The sequence below is a fragment of the Rattus norvegicus genome, chromosome 6, assembly GCF_036323735.1.
Source record: "Rattus norvegicus strain BN/NHsdMcwi chromosome 6, GRCr8, whole genome shotgun sequence".
In the NCBI taxonomy this organism is placed as follows: domain Eukaryota; kingdom Metazoa; phylum Chordata; class Mammalia; order Rodentia; family Muridae; genus Rattus; species Rattus norvegicus.
In genome coordinates, this window is record NC_086024.1 from 41,748,449 (window position 1) to 41,771,423 (window position 22,975).

The 22,975-nt window shown below is 40.5% G+C and overlaps 1 protein-coding gene and 1 pseudogene across 1 annotated transcript in view; one reads left to right on the forward strand and one right to left on the reverse strand.

Moving 5' to 3' along the window:
- Ddx1 (DEAD-box helicase 1) overlaps positions 1 to 7,788 on the reverse strand; it is a 30,872-nt gene extending 23,084 nt beyond the window's left edge. The window contains exons 1-6 of the mRNA NM_053414.1: positions 7,727 to 7,788; positions 4,684 to 4,735; positions 4,345 to 4,408; positions 2,746 to 2,775; positions 1,763 to 1,859; positions 246 to 293 (exon numbers count right to left, since the gene is read on the reverse strand). Coding sequence (NP_445866.1) covers positions 246 to 293; positions 1,763 to 1,859; positions 2,746 to 2,775; positions 4,345 to 4,408; positions 4,684 to 4,735; positions 7,727 to 7,742 — 307 coding nt within the window. The 5' untranslated portion in view covers positions 7,743 to 7,788. The remainder of the gene's footprint in view (positions 1 to 245; positions 294 to 1,762; positions 1,860 to 2,745; positions 2,776 to 4,344; positions 4,409 to 4,683; positions 4,736 to 7,726) is intronic.
- LOC134479115 (large ribosomal subunit protein eL8-like) lies at positions 3,088 to 4,166 on the forward strand (annotated as a pseudogene).
- Positions 7,789 to 22,975: the final 15,187 nt, after the last annotated feature.

The following is a 22,975-nucleotide window of genomic DNA, read 5'->3' on the forward strand; positions in this document are numbered from 1 at the left end:
CTTTTACTGAATAAATCTTCCTTTTCTCCACTGAAATAATTTACATGTGCACATTAACTTATCACATACTAGGAATTATTTCCATTATACTCTACTGTCTACTTCTAGTTCAGTACTGTTTATCTTCAGTAACTATATTCTAATTAAATCACGCATAATACTCAGTCATAAATTTCTTGGTATGTGCATGCATTTTTTTAAGTTTCTGAGTTATCAATGAATAGATCAAATTATTATCTACTTACCAAAAGCAGACCCTCTATCATATGGGTTCATCTGCCACTTGTTGAGCACTGAACAAATTAATATAAGAAAAGAGAGACATAACCATATGCAATATACAGCTTTATAGAAACAGAAAATTTTTATTTTATATCTTAATTCCTTTGCTTTGACAAGACTTTGTGAATTTTGTAATACACATATATATAGAGAGAGCTGGTTTAGTAAAGTCAAAACTAACCTGAAAATCAAAAGGTGTCAATGATAGCCACTAACCCATTTGGGAGTAAGACCTAGCCCCTTCCCTGCTTCAGAGCACTTTGTATATAGGACACTGATCTTTGTCACTGATAACACTTAGGGGAACTAATCATAAGGGAAATAAATGACCTCATCACCCAGTCCTCTATATGAAATTCTCAAGTCACATGTTTCTCTTCTTGTTTTTATGGGATTAGCATTTTTCCTTTTCTCAAATATCTTAATAGTCCATGAATAATAAAAATTTACAGTAACTGCGGGCATTTTATCCCATTTTCCTGTCCAAGGCAAAAGTCCTTTCTAGATCATGCATGATGAAGAGCTATCTACTCAGTTTAAATATGAAGAATGGAGAAATACGTTCCTTAGGATTCTCCCTTCTTAGCTCATACAAAACATTAGCAAATCCTGAAGTTACGAAACCCTGCAGATTATGTGTAAACTGTGTCCTGCTCCCCACATTTCTTTGGTCACCAGCTATCCCTATTCTTTAGGTTTATCAATCTAGCTTCTGTGTTCTCATCAGACATGACTTTTAGACCTATCCTCCTCCTCCTTAGCTATCATCTCAGAAGCATTCTTTTCTAGCATCATTTCTCATCAATGATGGCATATAGCTATCGAAAGTTCCTAAACTCTCTGAAACTAGGCCAACAACATTCTTTGTCCATCAACCACTTACTAAGTTAGTCTATCCTGTGTCACTATTACTTTCATATAGGAAAAAACATTGATACAGCAAATTCATGCAACTGAAACCTGCTATTTTATCTCAATTCTGCTTTGTAATAAAACAAGTTATTTCAAAACACATAATACATTTTATTAGAAGTGTGACAGAAACAAAGATGATGAATAAAATTCAGAAACCGAGTAAGGAAAAAAATCATAGCTTAAAGATAAGGAATGAATGAGAGCTTATTCATAATAATGGTTATTATGGATTATTAGGATCAGAGCCCAATAAAAAGAGACCTCCATGTAAGGAAGGCAAATCCCACTTTTGCACGATGTACCAATTCATCCTTAGTTATGTATGCTTAAGGCACAGAAACAACTATAGGTCAATTCCAATCATACTTTTTCTCATGAGAAGCATTATTTGTATTTTAGGGTGGACAGTTCATTAATTCCAATGTCACTTGTTTTCTGTGTTTCAGGACACAATGCTATACTGCTGTGCTGCATACCTGGGCAAGAAAATGCATACCCCAAACTCAAACTTGCAAACCAAGACAATGACTAATTTATAAAAAGAAAATATCAATATAAATATTACCAGAAGCACCAGTTTTAATAGTTGCTTTCCCTTTCTTTCCTTCCTGTTGGTCTTTCAGAGTCTCATACACTATCTGGATAACTGGAATACTAAATGCCTGTCAAAGGAACATTTCCTGTGTTAGTCATCAGAGAGTGATATTAGGCAGGATAAGGCTAACGCTATGCATGCACATTATAAATTATCCAGATAGTTGCTCCCATTTCATTTACCTAAACCTAAATAATAATCATATAGTCCAGAGTTGACAGAAGCCAGCTGGAATGTAAACAATGAGGACCTTCAAAATGAACACAAAGCAGGAAATACTACAAGTCAGACTACCTCAAGGCTAGGCCAAAAGTGGATGCATCTTCTAGGTGCAATCTTTTTATTTTAGGAGGATTCTGAAATGCCTGTAAACATTACAGAATGTGGCTCCTCTTGTAAGATCTCTTAAAACAATATTCCTAAAAGCATACTCTTTATAAACCTTCACAGTTTGCCAACAAGAGATCTATACTCTCAATGGTTGTGCTGGCTAGTTTTATGTCAACTTGAAATAAGCTGAAGTCACTGAGGGGAGGGAACAGATAGGGCATTTTTTAGTGTTATGAGAGGGCCCAGCCCATTGTACCACCCAAGCTGATGGTCCTGGGTGCTGTTAATAAAAAAAGAAAAGCAGTCTGTGAAAGCCACAGGGAGGAAGCCTGCATGCAATACTCTGTGACCTCTGTATCACCTCCTGCCTCCAGGATCCCACCAGTTTGAGTTCCTACACTGGCTTCCCTCAGTGGACAGCGATTTAGGACATGTCTTTCCTTTTCCTTCCCAAGTTGCTTTTGGTCATGATGTTTCATTACAATAGTAACCCTAACTAGATAATGGTAAACTACCATTTCTTACATAGTAGAGGAGAATGTTTTAATTATTTCAAAATAAAAGCTACTGTTCAAATATACTTTAAAATTCAGATTTTAATAAAATTTAAATATATTACTTACACCAGTTTTTCCACTTCCCGTTTCTGCAGCCTAAATAGGAGGGAAATTAATTATAGTTCAAATTGTGAATTAAAGAGATCAAAGTTAGCATAATGCTTGTAGAAATCTTTTAATACTTGACTAGCTAACTTTCAAGATAGCTCACAGGTCTATCTTGTCACGTCTCCCAATTCAGGAAGCACGTATCCTCCTTTTCTTTCCCATTACTACTGCCCAAGTGAAGCCCTCATCATTTTAATCTAATTATTAGTGTGTCTTAAAAGTATCTAACTCGGCTCTCATGATCTCCACGGCCATTTACTTATCACCCACAATTCCTCTTCTTTCTGTCTCCTCCAGCTGAGCAAGATGCACAAAGGAAAGAAAGCCAAGGGGAAGAAGGTGGCCCCAGCCCCTGCCATCAACAAGAAACAGGAGGCCAAAAAGATGGTCAATCCTTTGTTTGAAAAAAGGCCCAAGAACTTTGGCATTAGGCAGGACATCCAGCCCAGAAGAGAACTAACATGCTTTGTCAAATGGCCCCACTACATCAGGCTGCAGCGGCAAAGAGCCATCCTCTATAAGCGGCTCACAGTACCTCCTGCCATTAGCCAGTTCCCCCAGGCCGTGGACAGGCAGACAGCGACTCAGCTGCTTAAGCTTGCCCACAAGTACAGGCCAGAGACAAAGCAGGAGAAGAAGCAAAGGCTGCTGGCCTGTGCTGAATAGAAAGCTGCTGGCAAAGAGGACATCCCAACTAAGAGACCGCCTGTCCTCCGAGCAGGGATCAATGCAGTCACCACCTTGGTGGAGAACAAGAAAGCTCAACTGGTGGTGATTACCCATGATGTAGACCTCACTGAGCTGGTGGTTTTCTTGCCTACCCTTTGTCGAAAGATGGGGATGCCCTACTGCATCATCAAGGGAAAGGCTAGGCTGGGGTGCTGGTCCACAGGAAGACATGCACCACTGTTGCCTTCACACAGGTTAACTTGCAGAAGACAAAGGTGCTCTGGCTAAGCTGGTGGAAGCTATTAGGACAAATTATGACAGATATGATAAGATTTGGGGAGGCAACATCCTAGGTCCTAAGTCTGTGGCTCGCATTGCCAAGCTGGAAAAGGCAAAGGCTAAAGAACTCGCCACTAAACTGGGTTAAATATACACTAAGTTTTCTATATAATTACAAAATTAAAAAAAAAAGTATCTAACTCTACACGAACCATACTACAATTGGCTATACAATTGGTATTCGTAAAACCATAATTCTAACCTTTATCTACCTAATAACCTTCCATATCTACCACTGCCAGCAAATGCACAAACTATCTGAGAAAGAATCCAATCTGATTCAATGTATTTTTCCCATTGTACAGCAGGTTATCCCACCATCCCAGGTATATATACTTTATGCTATCACCCACCATTCTCCTGCAGTAAAAACTAAAAAGTCACTCCAAGTCTATCCCCACAGCTTCTACAGAATATACTGACCATAGTGCATGTGCTATCAAAGCTAATGAATGAATGAAATTAATTTGTTAAAACAATTCCATTCTTAAGCGTCACACACAGCTCCAGAACATGTTTTCCCCAACCACATATTAAATGTAAACGTACCATAAGTACATCACCTCCTCCTAGGATCAATGGGATAGATTCTGCCTGGATATCAGTGGGTAGACTAAAAGAATCACATGTGAAAAACTATAGTTAGTTAAAAATAGAAAATCATCTAGACTAATTATAAAACAAGCTAAAACAAAACAAACCGTATGCGGCAATACAACCTTTTTCTTCCAGCTAGAAATAAAAGTTCAAAGGAAACAATCTATGATCTAAAGAATCAGCATGAACCGAATTTCATTTCCTAAGCCAGACAGAAATATATTGGATAAAAATTACCATTCACGTTAGGAAAGATATTTTCACAATTGCACTTGAGTTCTCTATACTTACAGCCAATCCATCTCCTCCACGGCTTGTGCAATCTCGGGCATAACACCCATTTCTGGAAAAAAAAAGTCATTTTAATAATCAAACCTATTAATAAATCATATTCTCTGAAAGCTGCTTTCATAGAACTGGGGAAACGTTTTGAAGTTTTGCTCTTATATTGTACTAATGGAGTGCTGACTTTTGGAAACAGATTTAAGTTCACTCCAAGGTTTTGTTTATAGAAGACCTTGGGACAAAACTATCTGTTTTCTTTGCAGAAAATGGGACTTGTCACACCTACCTGTGGGGGTACAGGAAAAGGGGAGGTAATACAGTGGCACTCCTGGCACAGTGTTATAAGCACATGGTAGCCACTGCTGCTCGTTTAGCTCTTAAAGAACGGAGCAAAAATCTGACAGTTGGGTTCCTAGACCTGCATCCCCACTGTTTTCTGGGTGATAATGTAGCAGTTCTATATCCTGGCTAGTCTATAGCCTCTAGGATCTGAGGGAAACACACAGCCCACACAGTTATAGCAGCCATAAATAAACTTTTGCTAATAAGTCACTGTATGTCTCAGACTATTCGAGAGGTTTTTACATTTCCTCACTAGAGAGATAAGTTTAAGGCAATGACCATGATATTTACCCTAAATTGACTATCATGAAGCACACTTGAGGCCCAAAGATTCATACTGTACACCGTAACTATACACAAATACTATATTTCAATAAAAAACTAAAAAAGCTTAAATAAATCAGAAACTTCCAAATATAGGAAATAGATAACTTCCGGCCATGTGCTTCCGAATCGATTACTATACTCAACCTTGACATTGGGTTTTTCTTGCTAAGCTCATACAGCCGCTCGGCCTTCTCTGCTTTGCATAGCCCAAGGAGTGTGAAGTGTTTTCACAGTAACAGACATTGTTTTAAGGAAGAATTTGTTTCTCTAAGGTTGAGAAATAGTTTTTATTTTTAACATTAAAAACAAATTCTAGTTAACTGAATTGGGGGAGGGTGGTTTCGTGCCAGTATAGAAAACCTGAACAATAAAAATTGTCAGGTGAAGATTTGCTATGTCCTTTTGGTGTCTGTCTGTCTGTCTGTCTGTCTGTCTCTCTGTCTCTCTCTGTCTCTCTCTCTCTCTCTCTCTCTCTCTTTCTTTTTCAGACAGGGTTTCCCCTGGCTGGAAATTCGATCTGGAATTCGATCTGTAGGCCAGGCTGCCTCAAACTCAGAGATCTGAGTGCTGGGATTAAAGGCATGAGCCACACTATTTATTTAAACCATTTTGCATAAAGGCTAGTTATAAACGGACAGCATAGGAAGTGCCTGAGTGTTTTGTCATTTTATCATTCAAGTGAACTCAGTCATAAGTAGATACTAAACCTTCCCTTCCACAGATAAACTAATTAAGCCATAAAGATGAACAACAAGATTGACTGGCCTAAGTACTACACCTGTTAAGTAGTTATAGTCTGTCTCCTAGAATGAAAACTACTGGAAAAAGGGGGAGCAATGGGCCAGGCTCAGTGGCTCTGGGGCACTTGCCACCAAACCTGAAGACCCACCAAGTCCCTGGTCCCACGAGGTAGGAGAGGACTAACTCCATCAAGTTAACCTGATCTCTGCTTAGAAAGACCCCTGTCCCCCTGACACAGAAATATAGATAGAAATGTTTAAAAAAAAAAAGATGGTCTTAACTATGCAACACACAGAATATTGCAAGCTGCTTACAAGACTGTTACAAATAGCAACCAGGGATTGCTTGGCAAAGTTTAGGCTATGTCCTGGTCATGTGCTAGGTATATTTTCTACAGAAAACTTGTCTTTCAAAGTTTAACAGTTAACCTTTTTTTTTTTTTTTTTTCCTTGTCAACAGCCTTTATTGCAGGACACCTTCATTGCTGATACGGGGACCAACAGTTAACCTTTTTAAGGGGAAATAGATACATGTTCAAATTCTTTAACTCTACTTTTGTTCACATCAGAATATTGTCTTGTCCTGACATTTGGGCATTTCTCCCAAAAAAACATGTGCCTATAAAACAATGACCTACAATCTCCTGACAGATCCTGGGGCTAAAATTGTGTTAAGTGAGAGAATTCCTCTTAGAAGCAACTTTAACAGAAATGGTTTCTCCTTTAGCATGAGATTTGGAATTCCTGATATTCTTATAGGAGAAAAAGGAAACAGTCAACAATAATATAATATTGTTGTTTAAATAGATAACAAGATGAAAAGATAATATATCTAATCTGTTTATTTATACATATGTACACGTGTACATATGTATGTACATATACACATATATGCATATGTTTGTATATATTGAGAGGTAAGTCATATTTAGTATATTCAAGGCTGATTGGAACTTTCCAAATTGTGGATGCATAAAGAGGTTAATTGAGAAAACGAGAACTATCAACTGGTAGGTTCAGTACCCCATCCCAAATTCTATTTGGTATCACAAAGCCAGTAACTAATTCTCAAAAATGATTGTTCATGAGGAAAAAATTATTTAATTTTTTAGCTTTGACATTCAATATTAACTCTTGAAGTGTACAGCTTAACGAATGATGACCATTTTTATTAGTGGTGGCTTTATTGTTTGGAAAGGCCTGGGGGGATAAATCCAAACAGGACAATATCATCTTTGCCCCAAATGTCCCCTTCCCCCACGCTCAGCGGCTGCTCATCCTGGCCAGGATCAGAGGCAGAGAAGGGTTCTCAAATAGCCACTGCCACGTCAAAGAGGCAGAAGACCGGACTCCGCGAGTGCAGATGCCACGGGTGAGTCGTGCAGGTGAGTATGCACAGTGGAAAAGACGAAGGCAAAAAGGTGGAAGGAAAAGCTGCTTAGCGAAGATTCCCGGGCAAGCCCGCGGGAAAAAGCCCGGCCTAAACCGGCCGCCCCTGCCCCACAGCACAGATTCCCGGAGGGCGATAGCTCTTCGGTCGCCCGCCACCCCACCGAACCCACTGACACAACAGAACATTCCACCCGCTCCCCGTGGGTCGAGGCGAGTTGCTCGTAACCCTTCAGCTTCCCACCACGCACCGGAGAAGGCCGCCATCTTCCCGCACTCCTCCGCTGCCGGCCCGGTCGATCCCTCCTTCCAGACACGCCGGGGCCACGGAGACGCGCGCTTCCGGCCCGTGGCCTTCGGTTTTCCAATTCCGGGCGGGGATGCAGAACCAGTAGAAAGGTTCCGAGGACGAAAAGATCCTGCGGGTTGTTCACTCAGTGTCAGTGGACTTTGCTTTCTTTAATAGCCAGGCCTGGTCATTATTAGCCATCTTCAGAGTTAGGATGTACCCAGGAGGAAGTCGTGTGCTACTGAGATCATTTTTCCTCATGAGGAAGCCATGATTCTCAAACAATGGGCCAGGCTGTCCTGAGAATAAAACTGTGTCTTCTGACTTCAATCTTACAAGGATGAACAGAGCCAAGCAGTTTGGAAATGACTTAAGAATATACTGAATTTATTGCCAAGCCAACCTAGAGAGTGCCTGTAACCCATAGGACCTGTTAAATATTTTTATTGGAAAAGTTAGTGGTGTATGTTTCCTTTCCTTCAACCATGTTTAACGTAGCATGGAAATTTCAGGAGTGACGTGCAAGCTATTTTAAGTACCTCCTCCTTTTAGAGAGCTGGGTCAGTACAGAAATTATGGTTCTTCTCCATACCATGTAAGGGGTGTGTTGGAGTCATCAGATGTACATCTAAGATTTGGGTATGTTAATAAATCTAATGTAATGCCATAGATACTTAATGACAATCTGGGATCTATCTAACTCCGGGGACCATTCTGTGCTCTCTGAAGCCTGTCCCAGAAATTGGGGAGAAACAGGAAACCTTTAGGCAACTTAGGGATAGAAGCACAAATTTGAGAGTCAGATATCATGAGTTTGAATTCTAGCCCTGCCCCAGGCTAGTTATGGGATCTTAAAATCATAGAACTTCTCTGAGCCCGAGTTCATTCATCTTGGGAATACAGCCAGAAGCATCTGGAAAAGTCCAGAGCAGGGAGAGAAAAGGGGATCTAAAGAACCAAGAATACCAAGACAGCAAAAGAGACCAAGAGAACCATGAGAACTAAGAGAGGAAGAAGAACCAGGAGAGCATATAGCTAAAATGGCAGAAAATTGAAGCTGGAGGAAGGGAAGAAAAGTCCCTGGACTGGAAAGGTTTGGGGTAAGAGGTGGGAGGGTAGGGGGTTGAGAATATCAGAGAGGAGACGCAGGTGCTAAGTGAGCCTAGAGGTAATTTCGAGATTTGATAGGCTAGCAGGCACCACAATTAGCCATTTGTCCCAGGTTTTGTTGGGACCTGACACAAAGCTTTTAGAAGCTCTTATATTTACTGTTCTATTACACAGAGCAACAATGGATACGTTGTTCTAATTATCATTATTACATGTAACAGTGTTCACTTGAAGCTCCAAAGGAAAAGGATAATCCATATAGGCCTGCAGCTTCCCACTGTTGGGACTAAGCAAAAGAAACTTATTTTAAGTACTACCATTTCACCTTTAGACTCTATTTAATCATAGAGAGAAATTAAATTCAAGGTCCTAGGCCCAAGGCAAGCTGGGGACTTCCCAATAGCTGCACATCTTCTATTACAAGGAAATAGTTATCTGCCTCCAGACACCTCAAGGAACCTGTGAGAACCTGACATCTCAAGAACAACTTCTCTATCTTTCTAGCAGGGTCAGACTAAGTTCATGTTCCCAGACTTAGAAACCTACTTCTGATTGGCAGAAACTCTCTTGCTCAACCCCTTATGTCAAAATGTAATTGGACAATGCTATAGCCCACCCTGCCCTCCTTTGCTTCTTGTTTTCATCCTTTAAATATGCTATACAGGGGTTTTTCAGGGTCATAGTTCAGCTCCTGAGTCTGTTCTACAGCCCTGACCAATGATAATCTTGAGAGTTATATAGTACAGCAGTTGTGAGCATACACCATGATTCAAAGTACCTAATCACACATTGTGCCATTTGCCGAAGTAGAATCTCAACCTTGGCATTTGCGCTAGCTACCACTCACCGTATATCCACAAAAGTATTAAGAGGTGTGGTGGTATGGATGAGATATATGCCCACTGGTGAGGGTGTTTGGACATGTCGTTTCCAGTTGGTGGCACTGCCTGGGCGGCATTCAGGTGCTATACCTTCCTGAGCATATGGTATTGAGATTAAAAGCGTTGTACAGCTTGCCCTTCTTTCTGCTTTCTGCTTGCAGTTCAAGATGGGAGCTCTCCACTGCCTGTTCTTGCTGCCATGCCTGCCGCTTGCTGCTATGCCTCCACCCCTCTATCATGGACTCTTAGCCATCTGGACACAAGCCAAAAACAACTCTCTCTTCCTTAAGTTGTCTTAACAGAAAAGTACTGTCATAGGCACATGAAAATATTTTTCTAAAACCGAGTTGTTGATATCCTGTTGTGATGTCTCTCTCGAAGGAAAAGGCGATACCTAGGGGTCCATTCAGAGAAACATTGATCTCAGAGTCTTGCAGTAGGACCAAAGGGAAGAGAAGGCTGCTGGGACAAACTGCATTCCTGATGACTGTGGAAGAAACATGAATTTTCCCAACAGAGGCCAATTGAGCCCCTGGGAAGCAAACATCAAGGGAATGGTTTCAATGAATTCCCCACAGAGGCTGAGTGATTCATCAGATAAACCCTCAAAAAGCCAGAGGAGAGTTCACTAGTGAAGAGTCACACTTGTAGAACAGCAGTGGAAGATTTGCCGAGATTTGCTCTTTGAGGGAAAGAATCAGCCTTTGTTATCAAAGTTGTTAGAGGAGTTTGGCAGCCCTAACCAGCTAGTATTGGCCACTGGTCCTCAGTAAGGGCAATCAAACATACAAGTAATATGAAAGGTGAAAAGAAAGGCAAGGTTCAATATGGGCACATTGGGAAGAACAATAAAGTAGTCTTACGATGTTCTCTTCAAAGCCATCTTTGGTGTCCTCACATGAGATCCCTGTTCAAATAGAGGGCCATATAGAACTAAGCAGTTCTTACCAAGGTCTGGTCTTGCTCTCACCGTTGTTTCAGCTCCAGTTTCTCTAGCTAGATAGTCTGACAAGTCTTCAGAACTGGCTGACTGAAATCTGTTTCTGGGATATGCGTTCTTCCTCTGCAGGCACCAGGGCCTCAGGATTTTTCTCCTTTATCCATAAGACTCCAGGTGACATTGCGGTTTCTATGCATGCCTGTTTAATCAGTCTCATTCCAAAGACAGAGACACCCTCTGTCTCATCAGAGTGTTTCTATTCCAGGCACCTTAAGCAGGACTGAATAAGAACAGTCTAGCCAAGTCAGCGGTCTCTTAGTTCAAATGAAGACCTTATATTTCCTCCTCCTCCCCTCCTCCTCCTCCTCCTCCTCCTCTTCCTCTTCCTCCTCCTCCTCCTCCTCTTCCTCACCACCGCCACCACCACCACCACCATCATCATCTTGGAAGAGATAGAGGAAAACACCTGACATCCGCCTCTAGTCTCTACATGAATATTTGTGGACCAGTGAGGATGCAAAAGCAATCTATTGTGAATCCAAGGAGAAGCTGAAATGTAGCTTGAGCTGTGAAATGATCCTTAAATATTTGGTCCGTTCTTTATAACTAAAATAAAAAGCAAGACCAAAAACAAAAACAAACAAACAAAAAAACCAAAAAGGAAATGTGTCACATCTTATGGGAGCTGTGACTCCGAACCCAGCCTGGGAAGTATGAACCAAGACGGTGTTTCCTTTTAAAATTTATTAATTTTCTCACCAACTCCTATTCTCAGCTCTTTCTTGGAATTGAAAACAATCTGCCAAGATCCTGAAGATTTAGGCAAGAAGGAAACAGCAAGAGAAGATAGTGTTTTAACCTAAAACAAACCCAGCAGAAAATGTCTCCCGTACACACTCCCCTAGTCCCTATTCACAGTACCTGATACAAACCCACCTGTCATTTCACAAGAGTAATCTTCTCCTCCTTAAACTCTGCCCACGAAAATGGCCCTCAGACACATGTGTTAGTCCTTTCTCTTCATATTGAACCTTGACCTTCCCTCAGCCTTCTCCCCTTCATACAGGTCTTGATAGATGAGGCTCTTGAGTCTATGTGTGTGAGATTGGCATACAGCAGACCTTCCACTTCTAGCCTCTTCCTGACTTATGACCTGCCACTGACTTCCATAAATTTTACTTTTCGGCCCATCAGACTGTGCAGAATCCATTGCACACAACAGATTGTCTTGTAGCACTGTATATTTTCCTATGCACGCCATTCCCCACACCTAGAATAGCCTTTGTTTCTAGTTCTTGATGTCTAAACAGTGTTACAACCACCCAAAACTTAATGGCTTCATATAACAACCAGTTTCTTAGATAACAATTCTCTAGGTCAAAATGGGGGAGGGCTTTGGCTGTGTATTTCTTCTCTTCTATGCAACATTCCTCAGACCCTTCATGCAGTTGCCTTTCGATGGTTCCTTGGTATCCTGGGAGGTATAAGAGGACCATTCTTGTGGACCGTACCTCAACATGATATTTTGTAGCCTTTGTTCTGTGAATGTGGCTAGCTGGGACCCTCTTTCCACAGGATTAATACCATAGATGAAAGGCTTACTACTTCCTAACTGGGTTCCACCAACATTTGTTACTGCAACACAGGGTGCATATCTATTGAGCCTATATAATGTCACTTCTAACAAATTCTACTGGTCATACAACCAACCTTTATTCTTGGAGCAGGGACATAAATATATTTTTTACCTCTCTTTGTAATAGCAAAGAGTCTATAGCCACTTACAGTAAAATTATCTTCCATAACTCGCTGACATATTAATAAATATCTTCCCATTATAACACCCATTTGCTTGGCATTCTCTTAATTGTCCTTCAGATTCAACTAAGATATCTCCTTGCAAAGAATCTGTTGCTCCAATGTTTATTTCTTATTTCTCTATAATTTGGACTTTTATCTATAAGCAAGCCTACCCACAATAAAGACTGCTTTTTCAGCCCACTACTTCCAGTACCTAGACATGGCCATATTCATCTAGAATAGATGTATAACAGCAGTGATGTCTAAACAGTAGCGTCGTGTGAGAGTTCTGGAAAATACCATTAAGGAAGGTGACACATGATTCTTCCTTCTTGTTAGCTGGAAATAGGATACGATGGCTACATTGCACCATGTCAAGGGAGCCTTGCGTGAAGTATTCACTACAATAGGAGAGACATAGTCTGAGTTCCAGGTACCATGGAGCATCATGCTAGCCCAAAATTATGACTGTATAGTCTCTCATACAAGAGAATGAGCACCTCTTTTCATTTTGGTGTTTCTGTCCCACAGAATCCAAGCTACGTTTTACCTTATGGACCTCCACTAGTTATTTATTGCCTCAAAACAAATCGTCTCTGAATAGAGTCACTTAAAACAATATGTGTCTGTCATTGCTCAGTCTCTGTGGGACAGGGAATCAGGACCAGCTTCGTTGGACAGTTCTGCTTCGATCCTGCTCTCAGGGACTGTCACTGGTGAGGATCACAATCATCCATCCAATGGCCTGACTGGACCTGGAGATCAACTTTAAAGAGGCATTCAGTCACATGACTGTGCTGCTTGTTTGCAGAAGTCCTTGTGTGACGTCATTCTAGGAGTGTTGTCACCTTTCCCTGCCTCCGCACCAAAGCAGTCCTCCCTAGATAGCAAAGCTGAGTGGTATCTTTTGTGGCAAAGGTGCCACAGTTGCACGCGGTCAATCTTGCAATCTCTTATTTGGTCCACAGGCTTGTTTAGTGTGGAAGGAGACTATGCAAACAATTGGTATAATTGCCAAATAAAAACTCCTCCTGGGCCTTCACAAACACCTACTTCCCTGGCAGACTCCTTGCTGTGCTCCATTGCAAGCAGTAATCCTTCCATCTTGGAAAGAGTCCTATTCAGGACATCCTCTGGAGTAAATCTTGCTGCTTCTGCTGTCATTAAATCTGTTGGCTCACCTTTCCATGCTCTTCATACTTCTCCTGACTCAGCAAGGTGGATATGGAGTAGGCTGCATTTAAACCTTCTCTTTCTTTTTCCTTTCTTTAAAAAAAAAAAACCTTCCGTATTTTCTGCAGCTTCCGAGCTGAGCAACAATCATTGAATTTTATGCTTTTGTCAAAATAAGCTGTCAGAAACTGGCCCAGATCTATTAGAATGCAACATTATTCTCCCTGCCCCGGCATTCACCTCATGGTACAGGGACCAGAGGGGGCCTGGCAAACACTCATAAATCCAGAGATGTATAACTCTGTATCCCCTGAAGAAGTGGCCATAAAGTCCTTCACTCCAGATATATGGAGGGAGGGAGACAAAGGGCAGCCTGGAGCTGTTGCAGAGGGACTGTAAAGCAGAAAAAAAGAGATCTCACTAACTGTCCATCTCATAAGTGAGCCTGGCAGGACTATTATTTATGAGTCGGTGCTGACTGGCAGGCAGGGAGAACTTCGGCTCTCTCTCCTCTATGCCTGTGGCCTGCCTAGCTGGCCCGCCATCCTTCAGGCTCATCAGCCCCTATGGGTGGTGCTGATGACTCCAGGGGAAGTGTGCTCCACTTGGAGTCTGAGCAGGAGAACATGGCCTGGAGGCTCTGGGTACTTAAGAACAGAATGTGTACCTGACAAACATCTTAAGTCCTAGCACCCCCAGAATCTGCCCACATCTCCCTTTTCTTGTAGAGAAAAGCCATTTTATACCAGCCCACAGAAACTGCCTTGCTTTCTCCATCCTCAAAGCCTTGTCCCCTGCACCTTCTATGTACCCGTGACTGTGATCACATTACCTGTGTGTTGTTAGCTTGTGGTCACTTAGCAGACCGAAATAAGACAACTTGCTTATATTTAAAATGGGGGGAGGATATATAATAGATAGGACGGTCACCAATACTTCAAAATATCTAGCAGGAATAATTCTGAATATAGAAATCCACATTGCTGTATCCCTATGCTGCAACAGTAAGAATGGGATTTGCAAGGGCCGATGCAAGTGCAGCCCTAAGTAGCAATGTTCCAGTTACTACGGCTGCATCGTAAATGACCCAGCCTGGCTTAACACATTTATTTTTTTGTGCATGGACTCTGTGGGTGAAGAAGGCAGTCAGGAATAACATGGCTGTGTCACCTTTGTTCCACAATGTCTAGCAGCTCTACTGAAAGACTCCAAGCCTGGGCTAGACTCACGACAAGACTCAGCCAATACATCCCATAGCTGGTGTTCACGTTCATGTTCATGAACTCCTGCTGGGGCTGTGGTTCATTGTAGCATTGCACTCGGACCAGGCTTTTGTTCCCAAAGTAGATGATGCAAATGTATCCACCACGTGGCCTTTTGAACTGAACTTTAGAAGTTAAGTAGAGGCAATCCCCCATGATCGTGTTAATCATGACAATTATTACGGTCAACCCAGCCCAGTTTCAAGGGGATGATCTTAATTCCATCTCAGAACATTAGTCCTATTTCCGCTTGGTAGTCAGGAAAAATCACTAACCAGCGCACAGTAACTCCTTTCTTTGCCTATGGGTTCGAAAGCATAACTCTCCGGAAGTGGCCATATGGTTACATTAACGTCCTATTTGCTAGACTCAAGTTAGCCATAATTATACATGATTATACAATTTGTTCAAGGTATACTTTCAGGTTTAGCATATAGAGATTAAAAAGCTACTCTGGGCTAAAAGTAGTGCACTGCTTTAATCCCAGCACTTGGGAAGCAGAGGCATGCAGAGTTCCGTGAGTTACAGGCCAACCTGGTCTATGTAATGAGTTCCAGGCAAGCAAGGGCTACATCATAAGACCTTGCCTTAAACAGCAAAACAAACCATCCAACCCACAAAAAATGCTACTTGCTTTTATAATTGCCCTTTGAATTTCTGAGTTTCTGGTGTGTGTGTGTGTGTGTGTGTGTGTGTGTGTGTTGTTTTTTTTTGTTTTTGTCTCCCTAGGTATCCCCACATGTGTGGACGCAACTGACAGCCCTTGTAATGGGAAGCGCTGTCATTTCACTGACTCTGTACCCTGTTGGGGACATGGGACACTCTGTCATTCATAAAATCCCCTATCAAGTGCTTCCGGGGAGCTTTAGAGTGGCTGGTGCATACTGACAAGTTCATTCCTTTTGGATTCTGTCAACCATCTTCTTTTGGAGTCACTGTTAGTTTGTTTGGTCTGTGTCTGGGAGCTGTATAGATGTTTGTGGTAAAGCTTGAGAAGCCAGCTGTTTTTCTCTGCTAGGTTTAGTGAGTCTCCTTTCCTGCAAGCTGTCTGACAGTACATTTTAAAACATTGCCACAAATAGCTAGAGTAGAAACTAAAATACAGAAATGAAACTGGAACTTTAAAAATGAATGAATGAGCAGGTAGACTTGTTCTGCAACAGTGTAGAAGCCCTGCTTATCAAGAAATAAAGGAAGGAAGGAAGGAAGGAAGGAAGGAAGGAAGGAAGGAAGGGAGAAAGGAAGGAAGGAAGGAAGGAAGGAAGGAAGAAAAAAAGACCTCTTCCAAGAATCTGCTTACAGTCAGCACCAGATCTGTTGGCAAAAGGAAAGTCAGTTTACTCCAGTGGTGCCTCAGTGGTTATATGACCCACACACGCACTCCAAGAGAGCCTTGTAGGTGATTAAAAGAAAATGAACTCTGTTGGTTGTGGGCTTTTAGTTTTGCCATTGTGTGTGTTTGTGTTATTTTTTGCATATTTATTTTGAGTTTTGAAAGTTTTGTTTGTTTTTGAGAGATTGCAAGCTTAAAGATTTAATGCTCTCTGTCAAAATTCCAAAAGATGTTTTACTTTATCTCTCTTTATATTAGTGCCTTCTGTCACAGCCTGATAAAATCGATACACTTTCTTCTTTTTTTTTCTTTTATGGGATTTTAAAAAATTTACATTTTAAATGTTATTGCCTTTCCTGGGTTCCCTTCCAGAAACCCTCCATCCCATCCTCCACCCCCTGACTCCATGAGGGGTGCTCCCTCACCCACCCACGCACTCCCTCCCACCTCCCTGCCCTCACATTCCCCTACACTGGGGTGTCAAGCCTTGTGAGGGCCAAAGGCCTCTCCTCCTAGACAAGGCCATCCTCTGCTACAAAGGCAGCTGGAACCATAGGTCCATTACTGTGTCCTCTTGGGATGGTGGTTTAGTCTGTTGGGTGTTCTGGGGGTTCTGGTTGGTTGATATTGTTGTTCTTCTTGTGGGGTTGCAAACCCCTTCTGCTTCTTTAGTCCTTTCTCTAACTCCTGTATTGGGGACTCTTTTCTCAGTCCAATGATTGGCTGTGAGTATCCGTCTCTGTATTTGTCAGGCTCTGGCAGAGCCTCTCAGGGGACAGCTACATCAGGCTCCTGTTAGCAAGCACTTCTTGGCAATTCGCAGTAATGTCTAGGTTTGGTGACTGCGTGTGGGATGGATCCCCCAGGTGGGGCAGTGTCTGGATGTCCTTTCCTTCAGTCTCTGCTCCACATTTTGTCTCCATGTTTCCGTCTGTGAGTCTTTTTGTTATTTCCAATATTCCGGTTCATGTTTTGGGGGGCATGTATGCTTTATTTTTTTCTTTTGTAGCAAATAAATGATTGCCTTTTTGTTTTTTCTTTCTTTTCTTAATTTAAATTTATTTTCTTATTTATTTACTTTGTATCCCGCTCACTGCCTCTCACAATCCTTCCCCCTCACCCCAATTCCTTCTCCTCTGAGCCGGTGGACTTTTGTTTTGTTTTGTCTTGGCAATTCTGACCAGTGTAAGAATGAACCTCATAGTTGTTTTGATTTGCATTTCCCTCAGCCATTTGAGATTCCTCTGTTCAGGATCCTCTGTTTAGCTCTGTACCCCATTTTTAATTGCTTTTTTGGGGGGGTTGTTGGTGTCTAACTTCTTGAGTTCTTTGTAAAATTTGTATACTAGCCCTCGGTTATATGAATGGCTGGTGATGTTCCTTTCTCAATCTGTGAGCTGCCAATTTGTCCTATTGATAGTGTCCTTTGCCTTTCAAAAGGTTTGCTGTTACAGGAGGTCCCATTTATCAATTATTGTTCAAACAGCCCGAGCCACTGGTATTCTGTACAGGTATTGGTACACCAGTACCAATGCTTTCAAGGGTATTTCCCACTTTCTTTTCTATTAGATTCAGTGTATCTGGTTTTACAGTGAGGTCCTTGATTCAGTTGAACTTGAGTTTTGTTCAGGGTGATAAGCATGGATCTATTTTCATTCTTCTACAAGGTCCAGTTAGACCAGAGCTATTTGTTGAGGATGATTTCATTTTTCCATTGTATGTTTTTTTGGCTTTATCAAAAATCAAATGTCCACAGGTGTGTGGGATTATTTCTGGGTCTCCTATTCCACTCCATTGATCAACCTGCCTGTCTCTGTACCAATACCATGTAGTTTTTAATCAATATTGCTCTGTAGTGTAGCTTGAAGTCAGGGATGGTGATTCTTCCTGATGTTTTCTTATTGTTCAGGATTGTTTTGTCTTTCCTGTTTTTTTTTTTTTGGTCTTTCTATATAAAGTCAAAAATTGCTCTTTCAAGGCCTATAAAATTGTGTTAGAATTTCGATGGGGATTGTATTGAATTTGTAGATTGCTTTTGGTAAGATAGACATTTTTACTATGTTAATCCTACCTTTCCATGAGGTATTTTATATTATTTGAGGCTATTGTGAAGGGTGTTGTTTTCCTAATTTCTTTCTCAGCCCGTTTATTGTTTCTATAAAGGAGGACTACTTATTTCTTTGAGTTAATTTTGTATCCAGCCACTCTGATGATGTTTATCAGGTGTAGGAGTTCTCTGGTAGACTTTTTTGGGTTGCTTATGTATATTATCATATCATCCACAAACATCAATACTTTGACTTCTTCCTTTTCAATTAGTTTTCCCCTTGATCTCCTTTTATCATTCTGGCTAGAACTTCAAGTGCTATAGATAGACAGTGGGCAGCCTTGTCTTGTCCCTGATTTTAGTGGAAATGCTTTAAGTTTCTCTCCTTTTACGTTGAAGTTGTCTATTGTCTTACTGTATATTGCTTTGATTATATTTAGGTATGTGCCCTGTATCTCTGATTTCTCTTATCCCTTTAACATAAGGGGTGTTGGATTTTATCAAAGGTTTTTCAGCATCTAAGAAGATAATCATGTGATTTTTTTCTTTGAGTTTTTTTCCCTGACCCCCTCTTTGAGATTTTTCTTTATGGTGAATTGGATTTTTATATGCTGAACCAGCCCTGCATCCCTGGGATGAAGCCTACTTGCTCTTGATGGATGACGTCTTTAATGTGTTCCTGGATTCGTTTTTCAAGTATTTTATTGAATATTTTTGCATCAATGGTCAAAAGAGAAATAGGTCTGAAATTCTCTTCCTTTGTTGAGTCTTTATGTGGTTTAGGAATTAGGGTCACTGTGGCCTCATAGAATGAATTTTGCAGTATTCCTTCTGTTTCTATTTTGTGGAATAGTTTGAGGAGTATCAAAATTAGCTCTTCTTTGAAAATCTGGTAGAACCATCTGGGGTTTTTTTGTTTTGTTTTGTTCTGGAGACTTTTAATGACTGCTTTTTTGAATTAAGACCTAATGATTCTTTGAATTTTTTTCAGTGTCTGTCGTTATGTCTCCTTGTTCATTATTGGTTTTGTTTATTTTGGATATTATCTCTCTGTCTCATGGTTAATTTGGGTAAGGGGTTTTCTATCATGTTGATTTTCTCAAAAGATCTGCTTTTGGTTTCCTCAATTCTTTGTATTGTTTTCTTTGTTTCTATCTGTTTCTATCTGCCTCGATTTTGATTATTTCCTTCTACTCCTCTTTGGTGTGCTTTATTAGTCTTTTTTTAGAGCTTTCAGGTGTACTTTTAAATGGTTGATATGAGAACTTTCTAATTTTTTTATGAAGGCAGTTAGTGCTATGAATTTTCCTCTTGGTCCGCTTTCATTGTGTTGCATAAATTTGGGTATGATATGTCTTCCTTTTCATTGAATTCTAGAAAGTCCTTAATTTCTTTATTTCTTCTCTGACCCGGAGGTCATTGAGTAGAATTGAAATTGAGTTCAATTTCCATGAGGATTTAGGCTTTCCAGTGTTTCTGTTGTTGAAGTCCATCTTTAATCCATGGTGGTCTGGTAAGATACAAGGCGTTATTTCAGTTTCCTTGTATCTTTGAGGCTTGCTTTGTGACTGACTATATGGTCAATTTTGGAGAAGGTACCATGAGGTATTAAGAAGAGGGTATATTCTTATCTGAAGTCAGACACAGTATCCATTGCATCACTGGCCCACCTAGAAGGTATAATCTTTTGTGTTTGGGTGAAATATTCTACAAATGTTTGTTAGGTTCATTTGATCCATAATGTCTGTTAATTTCGTTATTTTTCTGTTTCATTTTTGTCTGGATATCCTGTCAATTGGCGAGAGTTGGGTGATAAAGTCTCCTACTATTATTGTGTGGGTTTTGATATGTGATTTAAGGCTTAGCAATGTTTCTTTTATAAATGTGGGTGCCCTTGTGTTTGTGGCACACATGTTCAAACTTGAGATATCATCTCAGTAGATTTTTCCTTTGATGAGTAGGAAATGTCTTTCCTTATCTCTTTTGATTAATTCTGGTTGAAAGTCTAATTTTTATTAGATATTAGAATGGCTGTTCCATCTTATTTTTTGGGTCTGTTTGCTTGGAAAGCTTTTTTTCTAGCCCTTTACTCTGAGGTTATATCTATCTTTATGGCTGAGGTGTGTTTCTTGTATGCAGCAGGTTAATGAATCCTCTTTTCACATCCATTCTGTTAGCCTGTGTCTTTTCATTGGAGAATTGAGTCCATTGATTTTGAAAAATATTAATGGCCAGTGATTGTTTTTTCTTCTTATTTTGATGTTGCTGGTGTTAGTGTGTGTGTGTGTGTGTGTGTGTGTCTGCGCATGCATGTGTGCATGTGTTTGCTTTCCTTGTTTTGCTAGTATGGAGTTACTTATTGCCTGTGTTTTCTTGGGTTTAGTTATCCTCCCTGTGCTGGAGTTTTCCTTATAGTATTTTCTGTAGAGTTAGATTTATGGATAGATATTGTTTGAATTTGGATTTGTCTTGAAATATCTTGTTTACTTCATCTATGTGATTGATAGTTTTACTGGGTATAATAGTCTAAGTTGGCACCTGTTGTTTTTTTTTTTTAGAAGTTTTAGGATATCTGTCCAGGCCCTTCTAGCTTTTAGAGTCTCTGTTGAGAATTTAGGCATAATTCTGATAGGTCTGTCTTTTTATGTTACCTGGACTTTTTCTTTTGCTGCTTTTAGATTTTTCTTTCTTTGTTCTGTTGATTTTGTGTTTTGATTATTATGTGCCAGGAGGATTTTCTTCTCTAGTACAGTCTAATTGGCATTCTATAAGCTTCTTGTATGTTTATAGGCATCTCTTTATTTAGGTTAGGAAAAGTTTCTCCCATGGTTTTGCTGAGAATATTTTCTGGGCACTCTTCTTCTTCTATTCCTATTATTCTTAGGTTAGGTCTCTTCATGTTATCCCAGATTTCTTGCATGTTTTACGTCAGAAATTTTTTAGCTTTAACATTTTCTTTAACTAATTGTTGGGATCAGTGCCCTTGAAACCCTCCATTATTAATGTTATAATTGTGGTTAGAATTAAGTATGACTGGGTTCATGGAAAATCCCCAGCCAGCTGCAGAAGACTAATACAAATCTGGTGGTCAAAATGAATAATAATATGATACGTCAAGATACCCAATGTGATGACCTGTAACCTTTCTGAAAAGCCAACATCCTCCTGACTAATAGATATGACAAACCTGTGACCTTTCTGGCATACTGTCAACATCAGTCATTCCCTGACCACACCAATACTGTGTCCTTGGCCTGCGTAAATGTTTCATACTTCCCCCCTCCCTCTGTTACCCATGTTATGGTATAAATTCAGCCTTGGGGAAAAATAAAATTGTCGCCTTGATCAGACTCTTTTCTTGGCGTCCTTCTTCATGTCTCTTGTCCCCCATTCTCTTCCAGGTACACCCAACACCCTTCACTTACAACTAATGTGTCATTTTTTTTTCTATTATGTCTTTTTTGCCTGAGATTCCTTCTTCCAACTCTTGGGCTCTGTTGATGATGCTTGCATCGTTGTTCCTGTTCTCTTCCCTAGGTTTTCCATCTCCAGGATTTTCTCAGTTTGTGTTTTCTTTATTGCTTCTATTTACACGTTCAAGTTTTGCACAGTTTTATTTACTTCCTTTGCCTGTTTAATTGTGTTTTCCTGTATGTCTTTAAGGGATTTATTTGTTTCCTCTCTCATCTTTATAATAGTGGATTTAAGGCCATTTTCTTGTGTTTCTGTTGTGTTGGGATATCCAGTGCTTGCTGTGGTGGGGTAGCTGTGCCTTGGAGGTGTCATTTTGCCCTGCCTCTTGTTGATTGTGTTTTTTTCCAAGGGCCTTTAACCCTTGATTTTGGTCCCTGGATATTCTCATTGGAGTATGTATTGGGAGGGGGTGAACCTTGATAGTCCTGATATGGCAGGCCTCTGACAGGTATTTTTAGTCTGTATCATTCTGGATCTGCAGTTCTGTATGATTTAAGAGTCTTAGCTTCAGCGAAGGTGGGTAGAGAGGTGGCAGGAGAATGGAGGTCCTCCTGGGATGGCAGGTTGTTCAGGACAGCTTTGTTTGGTTCAGAGGGCTCAGAGAGCAAGGAAGATGGGTGAGGGAAAAGAAGCTTACTTGTATGATCAGGAGTCTGATGGAGGTGGAGGAGAGGCAGCAAGAGAGTGGAGGCCCCCCCTTGGGATGACTGTTAATTTTTTCATCAGATATGGTTACTTAATACCTGTAACATCCCTTTAGGCCCAAGAAGACCATTATACTAGCCATTCAGCAGACTCATCCTCCCTTCATTATATATATATATATATACTCATATATATCAAAGTTGAAAGAGTTTTATGATGGACACTCATATTCACACCAAGATCATATCTTTAATATTTCACACACTTTTGTATACATACATACACACACACACACACATCCTTCCATTCCTTTGTCCTTCATTGTAGCCACTAACACATTTTGAGACACTTCATTTGCCTTTGTTCTGAAACAGAATTGTAAAAAGCTGTTTCCATTTATACATCAACAGCTGTTATTTTACATATACATTTTATGTCTGCTTTTTTACACTTACATCTGGCAATCCATAATGGTACATTCCATCTCTCCACCATGTGAGCACAAGTTTAGTAAGTTTTACTGTGCATTCTCTGTGATGTGCCAGC